At 37.6% G+C, this 14,780-nt stretch overlaps 1 protein-coding gene across 1 annotated transcript in view; it reads left to right on the forward strand.

Annotated features, from left to right (window-relative positions):
• The window catches only part of LOC124614042 (integrin alpha-PS5-like), a 586,089-nt gene extending 571,549 nt beyond the window's left edge, over positions 1–14,540 (forward strand). The window contains exon 23 of the mRNA XM_047142872.1: positions 12,493–14,540. Coding sequence (XP_046998828.1) covers positions 12,493–12,579 — 87 coding nt within the window. The 3' untranslated portion in view covers positions 12,580–14,540. The remainder of the gene's footprint in view (positions 1–12,492) is intronic.
• Positions 14,541–14,780: the final 240 nt, after the last annotated feature.

Below are 14,780 nucleotides of genomic sequence, written 5' to 3' on the forward strand. Positions count from 1 at the left end.
TGCTGATTTACTTCCTGCAAAGAGGTGAAGCAGTAAAAGCAGATCATTACAGTGAAACACTGCAGAAACTAAGATGGGCTATTCAAAACAAGAGCTGTTGTATGTTCAGTGAACATGTGCTGATCCATGACAATGCTTGCCCAAATACAGCTCAATGCACAACAGCTGTTTGGTAAGAGTTTCGCTGGGAGCTGTGCGATCATCCACTGTACTGTTGTGACCATGTTCCCAGTGATTTCCATCTATTCTTGCACTCCAAGAAATGTCTGCCTCCAGTTACTATTTTCACAATAACCAAGATCTGAATACAACTCTTAAGCACTGGTTCCATTGCCAGGCAGCAAACTTCTATAACACAGTAATACAAAATTTAATCTCACAGTTTGACAAGTGCCTCAATTCTGGTGGTGATTATGTCACAAAATAGCCCAACTATTGCTATGAGAAACCTAATTTCTGGACAACTCTTTTTACAGATTTTAAGAGATGATGCAGAAAAAGTATACACTGACTAAGATATTATATTATACTTCATAAATGACTCAGATTTTAATTTTTTGTGAAACTCTGTGCTTCATGCAACATTGAACACCTGTTACATGTTGTTGCGTATGTCACCTAACGCTCATTTTCCGGGTGCTGTAATTTTTGTTTTTAAATTAAATATTGGTTTTGAAGTTCAAATTAACAAGGGAACTATTAATATGGTGCCAAGAATAGATCACAAGTACTCTCTTAACATGTCTCTATGAAAAGTGTCTGTATTTGAAAAGAATTGACAATCTGAATATCTAAAGTAACATGATACAAAATGTGCCTGAAATGATCCTGCTATGGCAAAAGCAGAAAAATAAACATGTGGTTTACACGTATATCAACTACATGTTGTGATTTTTTGCAAGATGTAGTAATAGGAAACTTTTATTATTGTGGAAAATCTGCAATAAAGGACATTACCTGTTTTAAATAGAATTGAAAGTGTGAGAATGCTAATTGTTAGCAGGAAATATTGGTATGTGTGAACTGTGATGCTCATTTTGGCTAAAAACTCTAAAGGAGTGAGTGCATAAGTAAGGTCATCACACTTTTAATATACGAGATCTTATACCTGAAACATGTTAGTGACAACATAAAGAATGACATCCTGGGATCATTGTAAAAGAGCTTACATGGTGGTAATAAAAAATCAGTAAATTGGAATAATTATTAATATGTGCAATGCATGCTTTTAAGGACCAAAACTGTATTGTACATTGATAACACTATCAACACTAGTCCTAATTTTTGCTATAGACTGCCACTGTGAGGTAAATGCAAATTCCATTCCATGTACAAAGATAAAACCAATAAAGATTAGGTCTTATTATCCTGATGACAGCGAGTTTATAACAGATGCAGAACAAGCATTACATTTGCTTGAGTACTTTAGGGAAACCACAGAAAACTTAAATCTGAGTTGTCGGACATGGTAAGTACTGCACTATCTTGCTAAGTACAAAGATAAAGAAAGGGATGCTAATCTATATCTATATATAAAAAGCTTGTGTGTAGGTACTGACACTCTTTTCTCCATCATCACCCACTTCGACCAACTCATGGTTTTGCTGGTAGATAGCCCTAGGTCACACGCTGTTTGTGTGGGAGGCTGGTCATATTGTGTGGCAGTGGATGAGTGTGGTGAGCAAAAATCCATGAAATATGAAGCAATAAACACTCTTAGGAAAAGCTATGTACTCTGTGACTTACAGACTTAATCATACATGTAAAAATATGTTTGTTGTTTCATTCGTCCAACATAATATGATGCTTGTGTGGTTTTGCCAATCAGACTTTAATAACAATGTGCTATATCAAGCAGATCAGTTTTTAATCACTCAGCACATTTTTGTCAATCTCAATTTACCAATGACTAACTGAGACACAAAGAAAAAATCAGATAGATTCAAAGATAAAAATACTCATAACTTACAAATGAATGATTGAACAGTACACTACACTGACTTAGGAAAAACATTTCACTTATTCTTCATTAGTGTAATTGTTTTACGCTCCAGTCAGCAAGACTTCAAGCTGAACACATGTCTGGAGATGCCTGGGACAGCAGCATGTCTTGCCCACCACGTACACCTACTGCCACTTGCCGCAACCAAACTACCTTACAAACAAGATAATTGCATTCATAATTTCTTTGATCAGGTATATGTGTGTATGCATCTCATATCTACAATGGTACTCATGCCTCCTTGCATGCCATATATTCTGACCTGACCAAAGCTGGAATTCTCAGCTAGTAATAATACATTGAAAATGAAACATGTGATTAAAGAATAAAATAAAAATTCTGTATATCCTGTCAACTGCATTACACTTCTATAATCTAGTTAGTTAGTTTCATGTTCCATAGACATTTGCACAGTAAATCATAATGAAATGGAACAAGTCATTTTACATACACATAACAACTATAAAACAGCTACTTTAAAAAAAAAAAGTAATCTACAGATGTGAGTTAATAATACCTGCCCACCACATTTTACATATTACAATAGAAAGAGATGTCAAGGAGAAATTTTTTAGTTTGTTTTCAAATTTTACTTTGCTATATGTCAGACAAAGTAAAATTTGCTATATGTCAGACCCCCCCCCCAGAACCATGGACCTTGCCGTGGGTGGGGAGGCTTGCGTACCTCAGCAATACATATATCCGTACCTTAGGTGCAACCACAACGGAGGGGTATCTATTGAGAGCCCAGACAAACGTGTGGTTCCAGAAGAGGGGCAGCAGCCTTTTCAGTAGTTGCAGGGGCAACAGTCTGAGTGATTGACTGATATGGCCTTGTGACACCAACCAAAACAGCCTTGCTGTGCTGGTACTGCGAACGGCTGAAAGCAAGGGGAAACTACAGCCGTAATTTTTCTGGAGGGCATGCAGCTTTACTGTATGGTTAAATGATGATGGCATCCTCTTGGGTAAATTATTCCAGAAGTAAAATAGTCCCCCATTCAGATCTCCGGGTGGGGACTACTCAGAAGGACGTTGTAATCAGGAAAAAGAAAACTGACGTTCTACTGGTCGGAGCGTGGAATGTCATTTCCCTTAATCGAGCAGGTAGGTTAGAAAATTTAAAAAACGAAATGGATAGGTTAAAGTTAGATATCGTAGGAATTAGTGAAGTTCGGTGGCAGGAGGAACAAGACTTTTGGTCAGGCGAATACAGGGTTATAAATACAAAATCAAATGGGGGTAATGCAGGACTCAGTTTAATAATGAACAAAAAAAAAGGAGTGTGGGTAAGCTACTACAAACAGCATAGTGAACGCCTTATTGTGGCCAAGATAGACATGAAGCCCACGCCTACTACAGTCGTACAAGTTTATATACCAACTAGCTCCGCATATGATGAAGAAATTGAAGAAATGTATGAGGAAATAAAAGAAATTATTGCGATAGTGATGGGAGACGAAAATTTATTGGTCATGGGTGACTGGAATTTGGTAGTAGGAAAAGGGAGAGAAGAAAACGTAGTAGGTGAATATGGATTGGTGCTAAGAAATGAAAGAGGATGCCGCTTGGTAGAATTTTGCACAGAGCACAACTTAATCATAGCTAGCACTTGGTTCAAGAATCACAAAAGAAGGTTGTACATATGGAAGAAGCCTGGAGATACTGACAGGTTTCAGATAGATTATATAATGGTAAGACAGAGATTTAGGAACTAGGTTTTAAATTGTAAGACATTTCCAGGGGCAGATGTATACTCTGACCACAATCTATTGGTTATGAACTGTAGATTAAAACTGAAGAAACTGCAAAAAGGTGGCAAATTAAGGAGATGGGACCTGGATAAACTGAAAGAACCAGAGGTTGTACAGAGTTTCAGGGAGAGCATAAGGGAACAATTGACAGGAATGGGGGAAAGAAATACAGTAGAAAAAGAATGGGTAGCTTTGAGAGAAGAAGTACTGAAGGCAACAGAGGATCAAGTAGGTAAAAAGATGAGGGGCAGTAGAAATCCTTGGGTAACAGAAGATAAATTGAATTTAATTTATGAAAGGAGAAAATATAAAAATGCAGTAAATGAAGCAAGCAAAAAGGAATACAAACGTCTCAAAAATGAGATCGGCAGGAAGTGCAAAATGGGTAAGCAGGGATGGCTAGAGGACAAATGCAAGGATGTAGAGGTTTATCTCATTAGGGGTAAGATAGATACTGCCTACAGGAAAATTAAAGAGACCTTTGGATAAAAGAGAACCACTTGTATGAATATCAAGAGCTCAGATGGAAACCCAGTTCTAAGCAAAGAAGGGAAAGCAGAAAGGTGGAAGGAGTATATAGAGGGTCTATACAAGGGTGATGTACTTGAGGACATTATTATGGAAATGGAAGAGGATGTAGATGAAGATGAAATGGGAGATACGATACTGCGATACTGCGTGAAGAGTTTGACAGAGCACCAAAAGACCAGAGTCGAAACAAGGCCCCAGGAGTAGACAACATTCCATTAGTACTACTGACGGCCTTGGGAGAGCCAATCCTGACACAACTCTACCATATGGTGAGCAAGATGTATGAGACGGGTGAGATGCCCTTGGACTTCAAGAAGAATATAATAATTCCAATCCCAAAGAAAGCAGGTGTTGACAGATTTGAAAATTACCGAACTATCTGTTTAATAAGTCATGGGTTCAAAATACTAACGCGAATTCTTTACAGACGAATGGAAAAACTGGTAGAAGCCAACCTCGGGGAGGATCAGTTTGGATTCTGTAGAAATATTGGAACACGTGAGGCAATACTGACCCTACGACTTATCTGAGAAGCTAGATTAAGGAAAGGCAAACATACGTTTCTAGCATTTGTAGACTCAGAGTAAGCTTTTGACAATGTTGACTGGAATATTCTCTTTCAAATTCTGAAGGTGTCAGGGGTAAAATATAGGGAGCGAAGGGCTACTTACAACTTGTACAGAAACCAGATGGCAGTTATAAGACTCGATGGACATGAAAGGGAAGCAGTGGTTGGGAAGGGAGTGAGACAGGTTTGTAGCCTCTCCCCAATGTTATTGAATCTGTATATTGAGCAAGCAGTGAAGGAAACAAAAGAAAAATTTGGACTAGGTATTAAAATCCATGGGGAAGATATAAAAGCTTTGAGGTTCGCCGATGACGTTGTAATTCTGTAAGAGACAGTAAAGGACTTAGAATAGCAGTAGAACAGAATGGATAGTGTCTTGAAAGGAGGATATAAGATGAACATCAACAGAAGCAAAACGAAGATAATTGAATGTAGTCGAATTAAGTCCGGTGATGCTGAGGGAATTAGATTAGGAAATGAGATATTTAAAGTAGTAAAGGAGTTTTGCTATTTGGGGAGCAAAATAACTGATGATTGTCGAAGTAGAGAGGATATAAAATGTAGACTGGCAATGGCAAGGAAAGCGTTTCTGAAGAAGAGAAATTTGTTAACTTCGAGTATAGATTTAAATGTCAGGAAGTCATTTCTGAAAGTATTTGTATCGAGTGTAGACATGTATGGAAGTGAAACATGGATGAAAATATAGTTTGGACAAGAAGAAAATAGAAGCTTTTGAAATGTGGTGCTACAGAAGAATGCTGAAGATTAGATAGGTAGATAATATAACTAATGAGGAAGTACTGAATAGGATTTGGGAGAAGAGAAGTTTGTGGCACAATTTGACTAGAAGAAGGGATCGGTTGGTAGGACATGTTCTGAGGCATCAAGGGATCACCAATTTAGTATTGGAGGGCAGCGTGGAGGGTAAAAATCATAGAGGGAGACCAAGAGATGAATACACTAAACAGATTCAGAAGGATGTAGGTTGCAGTAGGTGCTGGGAGATGAAGAAGCTTGCACAGGATAGAGTAGCATGGAGAGCTGCATCAAACCAGTCTCACCACTGAAGACCACAACAACAACATATGTCAGACATTTTATATCCTTGGGTAGTTTATAAAAAAAATTTTATTGTAGCATTGTGCACCACTTTTTGTGTTAAAGATGGTCTTAATGAGGAGTAATTGTTAAAGATGGTCTTAACGAGGAGTAATGAATGTCACTTTTGCTTCTGGTATTGTGATTACGTACATCATTGTTCCTTTTGCAATGCAGTGGAGTATGTGCAACAAACTTTGTGAGGGAGTAGATATACTGTGTAGGAGTAATCTGAATGCCCAACTCTTTAAACAGGTGTCTACAATATGAAGATGATGGATATGCAATCCATTGAAATGTTGCAACTAAAAGACAATGCCACTCAGCTGATAACCCGTGAAGATTTCATAATATTCAAAATACCTCAGTTTCCTGATTTTTCTCTCCCCAAGACTTGCAATGGTTATAACTTTAAATGTGGCTGAACTAAGTTGTTTTAGGAGTTCCAAAATGTTTTTTTTCCAGTTTAAATTCTTATCAGTGCCAACATCTAAGACTTTTGAAGTTTCCACTGTATTTATTATTTCCTCACTGAGTGTTACACTAGACAGACAATTGTTCACAAATATGAGGAACAATAGTAGATCTAAGATTGAGCCTTGAGCAACTCTATACATGATTTCTCCCTACTCAGAATAGTGTCCCTGGACTAAATATAATGTACCATTTATTATTTCCTCACTGAGTGTTACACTAGACAGACAATTGTTTACAAATATGAGGAATAATAGTAGATCTAAGATTGAGCCTTGAGCAACTCTAAACATGATTTCTCCCTACTCAGAATGGTGTCCCTGGACTAAATATAATGTACCAAGTGACCCAAACAAAAGGTAAAGCACTGCCAAGTATGAACAGGGTAGAGACTACCATGTGAGTTATTGTTTCTGGTCATAGTAATGGAGACATTATAACTGAAATTATTAGCAAAAACTCTTTTATAAAGACATTTATCTTTGTTATGCCTGACCCCCTGCCAGCTTAAATTAAAAGATAATGAAATTTGAAAAAGTAACAATCCTAAATTAAAATCATTAACAGCAAATTCAAGTGACATTTATAGAAATTCACTATGGGTGGTTCTGACAGTGCAAAAATAATGTATAGGAAACTCAAAACATATGAATGTAATAATCAGAAACAGTCTTCAACTTTTTGACACTTATTACCAATTTCTTGTGTTTGTAGTACAATTTGCAACACAAATGAGTGAAAAAAAAAAAAAAAAAAAAAAAAAAAAAAAAAAAAAAAATATGTTTATACACACATTTATGCAGGACAGCATCAACATACAACTGACAAATCCTAGTGTAACCTCCAAAAGCTATCCAGAGAAGGAAATAGTGTCCAAAACTTTCTGTATGGGAAAACTATCAATACCATAATTGACAACAGGAAGCAGACAAGAAACATGAGCAACAAATTAAATCATACGAGTGCCAGCGAAAGCAGATGATGGACCAGGTCTAAGAGTAATACAAGGGAAAGAACACATGGTGTTTTTGTCCTGTTCTGAGCCAAAAGCATTAGGCAGTAAGCAGAGAGTACCGGCAATAGAAGAAATGCAATACGGTAGCACCAAGAGTTGAAAGAGCTGGTTCAATAACAGCAGACATTTGTGATAAAACAAGAATTTCTGCAGAATCATCTGTGGAAGAAGATGTAGAATTTCCAACATTATATACTAAACCAAGAGCACCAGTGAGGACACAACAGACAACCCAATCAATTGCAACAGCATCACTGATACCAGTAACAGTTGAAACATTGACAGCAGCAATAGTAACTGCAATAGCTTGATCATCACCACCAATAAAGGCAGAGAAGATATGTTCAGTAAAACAAGAGAAGTCTTTTCTGTGCTTGACAGAAATTATTTTTAAGTAGAAGGAAGAAAACAAAGGAGAAGCTCATGAGAGAGGCAGTAAGAGAGTTTTAACAGCACTTTGTCAAAATATTCACCCTTAAGACAGCTCTATCAGAACAAAGCAAGGGAACACAAACAACCATAGGCAGGCATAGGAGCAGGAACAAGGAAGAAGAAAAGAAAAGCAATGCTGATGGTGACCAAATCCAAACTAAAGACATATGATGTTGCAAATATTAAAAATAACTACTAAGTGGAAAATGAAACTAATCTAAGAATTTATCAGTATACTACACAATCCTTGTGTAATAAGTTTTATGAAATTAACATTCTACTAAAAGCTGATATGAAGAATATCAAAGTGACGTGTTCCTCAGAACACTGAGTTGACACAGAAACAACTCAATAAGTTACACTAGCAAATACCATTTATCCTACTACTGAAATAAAAGCAAATATGATGAGTTAGCAATTTGTACAAGAAATAATATAAACTGTTTGAAAAGAGCTATGCACCAACTGCATTTCCATGACTATGTATGAGCCTATATTCAAGGAGAACTTTACTATGATATATAAACAAAAAAATAACTAAAATAAAATCAGTTGCTTCAAAAATGTAAAATATGTGTAGGCCTATATTCAAGCAGAACTTTACTCAGAACAATTACTAAAATAAAAGCAATTGCTTCAAAAATGCAAATCTATGACATCAAAATTGGCTGCTAGGTAGCCTCCAGTACTATGTTGCCCCACTCATTGTGTTGTAATGTGCTTGGGTTATTTTTGATATCTTTGATGCTTAAGCCTGTCCACTCTTCAATGGCAGCCCTCCCCCAGGGCACTCAGTGTGAGAGGAGAGTTCCTGTGACAATGTACTAAAAGTTTCATCTGATTCCAAGCAAGCTCAATCTGGTTTATGTCTGCAGACCAGTCTACTCATTTTTTTCTGATCCATGTAATAAAATGTTCAGCAGGTGGATGTAGATTGTTTGTTTATTATCTAGAAAGATGAATCTGTCACCAAAACATTGGTGGTAGGGATGGACAACTGGCTCAAGCCTCAAATCCACATACTCTCTATTGCAATAGGAGGCATCCAAGATCCAATGTTACTGGTCTAAAACATGACTGACTCACCTCCCTGTGAAGACTACTGGACTGCATTCCTGAGATCTGTATGAGTATCTGACCACTCTCCTGTTCTGATCAGCAGGTTTCAATCAAATTGGGCATTAGTTGGTAAAGAGAATCTAACCCTATGGACCCAGGTTCAATCCAGGTGTCATTTTGTCTACCTTCTTTACAAACCACAGTGTTTCACTGTCTGTACTGTGATTTGTAATGAATATGTGGACACCAAACTGATCATGTGTATCTGTTTATGCTGTGCCTGGTTAACACTGCCCTCACAGTTGACTGCATGCAGTTCTATTGCAATTTTTCTTTATGCCTCTGAAACCCATAATTTATGAGTGGCATTAACCATTTTGTTGACCACAGATGATCACTATAAGTTAGATTTTCATTTTGTTATATTCCATGATAGCAGTGAAATCATGAAGTGATTGATCTGTGTTGTATGGCATTTCATCAGGCTACTACTCATACTCATAAACTGTCTTGCTGTAAAGTGTCAAATTGATACCCATTTAACCTCAAAGTTATTCTTTGAGGCATGGATATGCAATTAAGACTGTGAACACAAAATTTTGAGTTGTTGAGGGAGGGCACTATGTGAAAGTGCTATGTATCTGTATATCAAAATGTCTATAAGACAATAATGCAACATATTCTAGAGTATATCCTCTTGTGTACATATAAAAGTAAGTGTGACAGATTCCAAGACATACCTCTAGGCACAAAATATGTAGCTACAACCCTTTCAAATGAGTAGTGGAGAAGCTCATTGAATTTAAGTCAGAAAGAAGATAACATTATTATCATGAAACTATCTTCTTCTTCCTCCTTGCTTTGTCCCATGTTTATGGGTTGGCATTGTTGTATGGGTTGAAGCAATGTTTGTGACAATGGGTGGTCGGATGTCCTTCCTAATGCCACCAGCCCTTTCACTGTACCCTGTCTGTCTGTGTTTGGTGTGAATAACACATTCAAGTATTAGAACATTTTTGAAGTGTTTGTGTAGCATATATCTGAGGCAGGACATGGGCACCAGCCCAGTATTTATTTAATTGGATATGGACAACTACCTAAAAACCACATCCAGGCTTGCTGGCACACCATTCGGCATTTCTAATCCACTGGGCTTATTTGATAGAAGGCCAGTGCTCCTCCTTGAATCCTAGAAGCACAGTTGCAAAGCACTTGGCTATCTGGCCGAGTCATGTTTTCATATCATAAATAATGTTGGGTTAAAAGCTTAAAGAGCTATATGCAAGGATATTTCACTTATTTGCAGCAGATGTCACAGCTATGATATTGCTACATTTTTGTGACTGAAAAGAAGGTATTTCATTCATTATTTTTTAGCTTTTGTACTACACTTTTAATAAATTATGCTACAGCAGAATTGTGAAATCATTTCCTAGTTAGGCCAAAGTTTTAGTCTCCCGAAAAGCATCAAAGATAAGTTAGAAAGTCCTGGTTGGAATAGAAATATTATACACTCATGCTCATAAATTAAGGTTAATGCTGATACATGGTGAAACAATGCTCTGGTGGGTGGTTTGCGGGTTTAAATCACCTTGGGGTATGACCATGCGGTGCATTTGACTTGCGGTCGTCGCATGATGGCGCTGGCAGCATTCCACATGTGCAGAGGTGTGTTGGTGCATGTCAGAGTACGGTGCAGTGAGTAAGTGTGCAGATGTTTTCAGCCATGCTAACAGTGATTGTATGTTGAAAATGGTTCGAAGAACACATATTGATGACATTATGAGGGGTAGAATACTAGGGCGACTGGAGGCTGGTCAAACACAGCAGGTCATAGCACGGGCTCTCCGTGTGCCACAATGTGTGATCTCAAGATTATGGCAATGATTCCAGCAGACAGGAAACATGTCCAGGCACTACAGTATGGGATGTCCATGGTGTACGACACCACAAGAAGACTGATATCTCACCATCAGTGCCCGCAGACTGCCACGGAGTACTGTAGGTAGCCTTGCTTGGGACCTTACTGCAGCCACTGGAACAGTTGTCTCCTTTTTCATGGGTGCAGTGGTTCCCACCTTCCTCCTTATGGATGATAATGCATGGCCCCACCAACCTGCCATCATGTAGGAGTACCGTGAAACAGAAGATATGAGGCGAATGGAGTGGTCTGCCTGTTCTACAGACCTAAGCCCCATCAAGCACAACTGGGATGTGTACAGATGACTGAACAGACATGGTTTGTTTGCCCAGAGACCTGCAAGGTGCATTACACTGACCCCTGGTCACAGGAGAGCCCGTAAGGCCTGGTGTCAAGAACACAGCACATGGTCATTGGAACAGTGGTCCCAGGTTATGTTCAGGGACGAGTCCAGATACAGTCTGAACAGTGATTCTTGCCGGGTTTTCATCTGGCATGAACCAGGAACCAGATACCAACCCCTTAATGTACTTGAAAGTATCCTATTTGGAGGTTGTGATTTGATGGTGTTGGGTAGGATTATGATTGGTACACGTACACCACTGCATGTCTTTGACAGAGGAACTGTAACAGGTCAGGTGTATCGGGACGTCATTTTGCACCAGTATGTCCACCTTTTCAGGGGTGCAGTGGTTCCCACCTTCCTCCTTATGGATGATAATGCACGGCCCCACCAACCTGCCATCATGTAGGAGTACCGTGAAACAGAAGATATGAGGTGAATGGAGTGGTCTGCCTGTTCTACAGACCTAAACCCCATCAAGCACAACTGGGATGCTCTCGGTCGATGTATCGCTGCACGTCTTCAAACCCCTAGGACACTTCAGGAGCTCCGACAGGCACTGGTGCAAGAATGGGAGGCTATACCCCAGCAGCTGCTTGACCACCTGATCCAGTGTATGCCAATCCGTTGTGTGTATGGTGATCATATCCCATATTGATGTTGGGGTACATGCACAGAAAACAGTGGTGTTTTGTAGCACATGTGTTTTGGGATGGTTTTCTTAACTTATTACCAATACCATGAACTTACAGATCTGTGTCGTGTGTGTTCCCTATGTGCCTACATTATTAGCACCAGTTGTGTGTAGTGCCACGTTGTGTGGCACCACATTCTGCAATTATCCTTAAATTATGAGCAGGAGTGTAGTTTCATCAGTGAGTAGTTGGCAAGTGCATACACAAGAATTGCGTAGAATAGTGTGTACAACTTGTACTTTTGATCTTACAGATCAGGTGGATGGGAAATGGTATTACAACATGCTCTGTGATCCTGTGGTCCTCTTGGCATCAATCTATGCTACTCCTGATCCCATACCAACCTCCATCCCTTTCCCATGCCTACCACTTCAGTTCAATGTGTCCATTGTCATATATTACCTTAAAATTTACTGCATGCAGGTGTACTATCTGTCTCTTTTTCTGTCTGTGCAAGGATACATAATAATTTATACTGGAAAAGATACCAAGTAATAGTGGAATTTGTTTCAGCTGTGATCAACTCAGACTGTTATTTCATTGTTTTTTTTCTTCTTATACATGATTTTGTTTGTAATATATAATGAATATTTTCTACAGGCTGGATTCTTTAGAAGAAGAAAGAAGGAATTGCTGCTTCAAGGATCTCTGCAGAAGGAAGCAGTAGGTGAAACTGCAAATGAATAGAAAGTATTTAAGGACATCTATGGGCAACTAAGACATTTCTGTACCACAAGTTTTTATAATAGCAAAACTTAATAATTGTATATTTAGATACACTGTTCATTGTATTATTTTAAGGAATTATTGGTATATCTTTCTGTTCACTGTGACAGTACAAATCTCAGTTTAAAATTTTTTCAGTGTGTGTCACAGATACACAGAAACAAAATCCACAGCTTAATATTTCTTTATAAAGAAATCAGCATTTTGTGTTATTTAAACCACAAATATGAGTAAATGCAGCTAAAGTCTGATCAAAATTACTTAAGGATCAACAGTCTGGCATGAATACATGGAGATGTGGAAATGAGTTGCTACATCTTGCATGGGACATACGTATGCTTGCATTTCATTAAACTTGCTCAGACTCATAAGCAATTCACTTTACAAAGACTGTACTGGCATCAGTGTATTCTGCAAGAGCAGTATTATCTTTCTATTTTAGTTTTCTTGTGGCAACAAATTTTTAAGATGATATACAGAAAGTTTATGAAAATTTATTTCCTGATGATGTTACTGAATTCTTTATATGCAAAAAACCTTTTGTTATTGACTTTAGATGAAAACACCATTCACAAGAAATCATATGAAATACATTATATTTTCATTTGCTTGAAATTGGTACTCTTTCAGAGATCTCTAACATGAAATAATTTGAGACATATGATGCATGATGCTGCACTCACTTAATGGTTACCTTTCTGGTTTCATTGCAAGAAACAGATTGCTTGGTTTATAATGAACCTGCTATTTTGTTTTCTGATCAACCTTCTACTTATCTGAAACATAATAAACCAGTTATGCCTGTCAGTCAAGCCAAAGGAACTTAATGGTTTGAAAAACAAGAACAATAATGATAACAAAATACTCCACCTCATTATTGCAAAAAATATAAGGCAAACAATTAATAGGTTTTCATTGTGTGATTACAACTGTTACTCAGAAGAACTTTATTCAGATTTAGTTTTTGATAATGGTTTTTTTATTAATGTTCAAAGTTTATGGAAATGTAATTTTGCTATTTGATTTGGTTCCGTGTCAGTTCTGTTGGGTCTAAAAGGCAGTGACACATTGACATCCTAATGACTTTTTGCCTGTATGGTATTCTCAGAATGTGAATGTCATGTATGGGAAACTATGGTTTTTGGAGAGATATTAGATCAATAAGCTCCATTATTTAAAATTTGATACTAATTTTGACATTTTGGTGCTGGGGACAGTCATCTCCTCTCTCTGAACTGAAATGGTAGACATATTGTCAGCAAACTAGATTTTTTGGGAACATTAGCAACAACAGTTGTTGATAGTGTAGGCATGTAACACATAAACCATTCCTCTCAACTGACATGGTATGCCAATCCTCTGGCCAAGAGAGTGACATAAAACATTTTCATGAAATAACATATGATGAATTTCCTTTTGATATTATTCAGCATCACTCAATACACAACTAATAACAGTAATAACTGATAAAATAATAACTCTTCAAGTTTAAGAATTTGAAACAAATGAAATCTCAGACCCCAACTTACAATACCACTGAATATCAATCTGCCTAAATCTGCAGCAAAGTGCAAGTGGAAAACGTCATGATGGGGCAGTTAAGGTCTAGCAACAGCTGGTGGTTGTTCTGGCTACAGGTCTCTTGGGATGGCTGAAGGTGTACCATGTCTTCCTTGTGAGCCTCATCTCTCTCCTTACTTCACAGCTGTCAGTCCTGAAGCAATTTTGAGCAGGATATTATCAAATGATTTGCTCTTGAAGAATGTAGAAAATGTTGTTGTAACCTCCCATGTCTAATACCAGAAAGAGAAAACTGGTTGAAAATCTTCTGAGAAACAGTATGTTAAATACAGTGAACTGATGAAAAAACAAAAAAGTCACAAATGATTGTAAGTTTGTCATGGTCATTAGGTGATAAGTGATTATTCATTGGGGGGGGGGGGGGGGGGGGGCAACTAACCGTATATACCATAAAATAATTGAGATACACAGTGTCTATATTTGACCTACATTTAGTAAATTTTATTTTAGTATCTCATCTCAAATGACACAATTTGCAGCACATTTGTATTACATATAATCAACACAGAGTTATAAAATATCAAATAGTAAAAATATATATATTTAAATATGTACAATCTCTAATAACTGAGATACATAAA

The sequence above is a fragment of the Schistocerca americana genome, chromosome 4 (genome assembly GCF_021461395.2).
Source record: "Schistocerca americana isolate TAMUIC-IGC-003095 chromosome 4, iqSchAmer2.1, whole genome shotgun sequence".
Classification (NCBI taxonomy): Eukaryota; Metazoa; Arthropoda; class Insecta; order Orthoptera; family Acrididae; genus Schistocerca; species Schistocerca americana.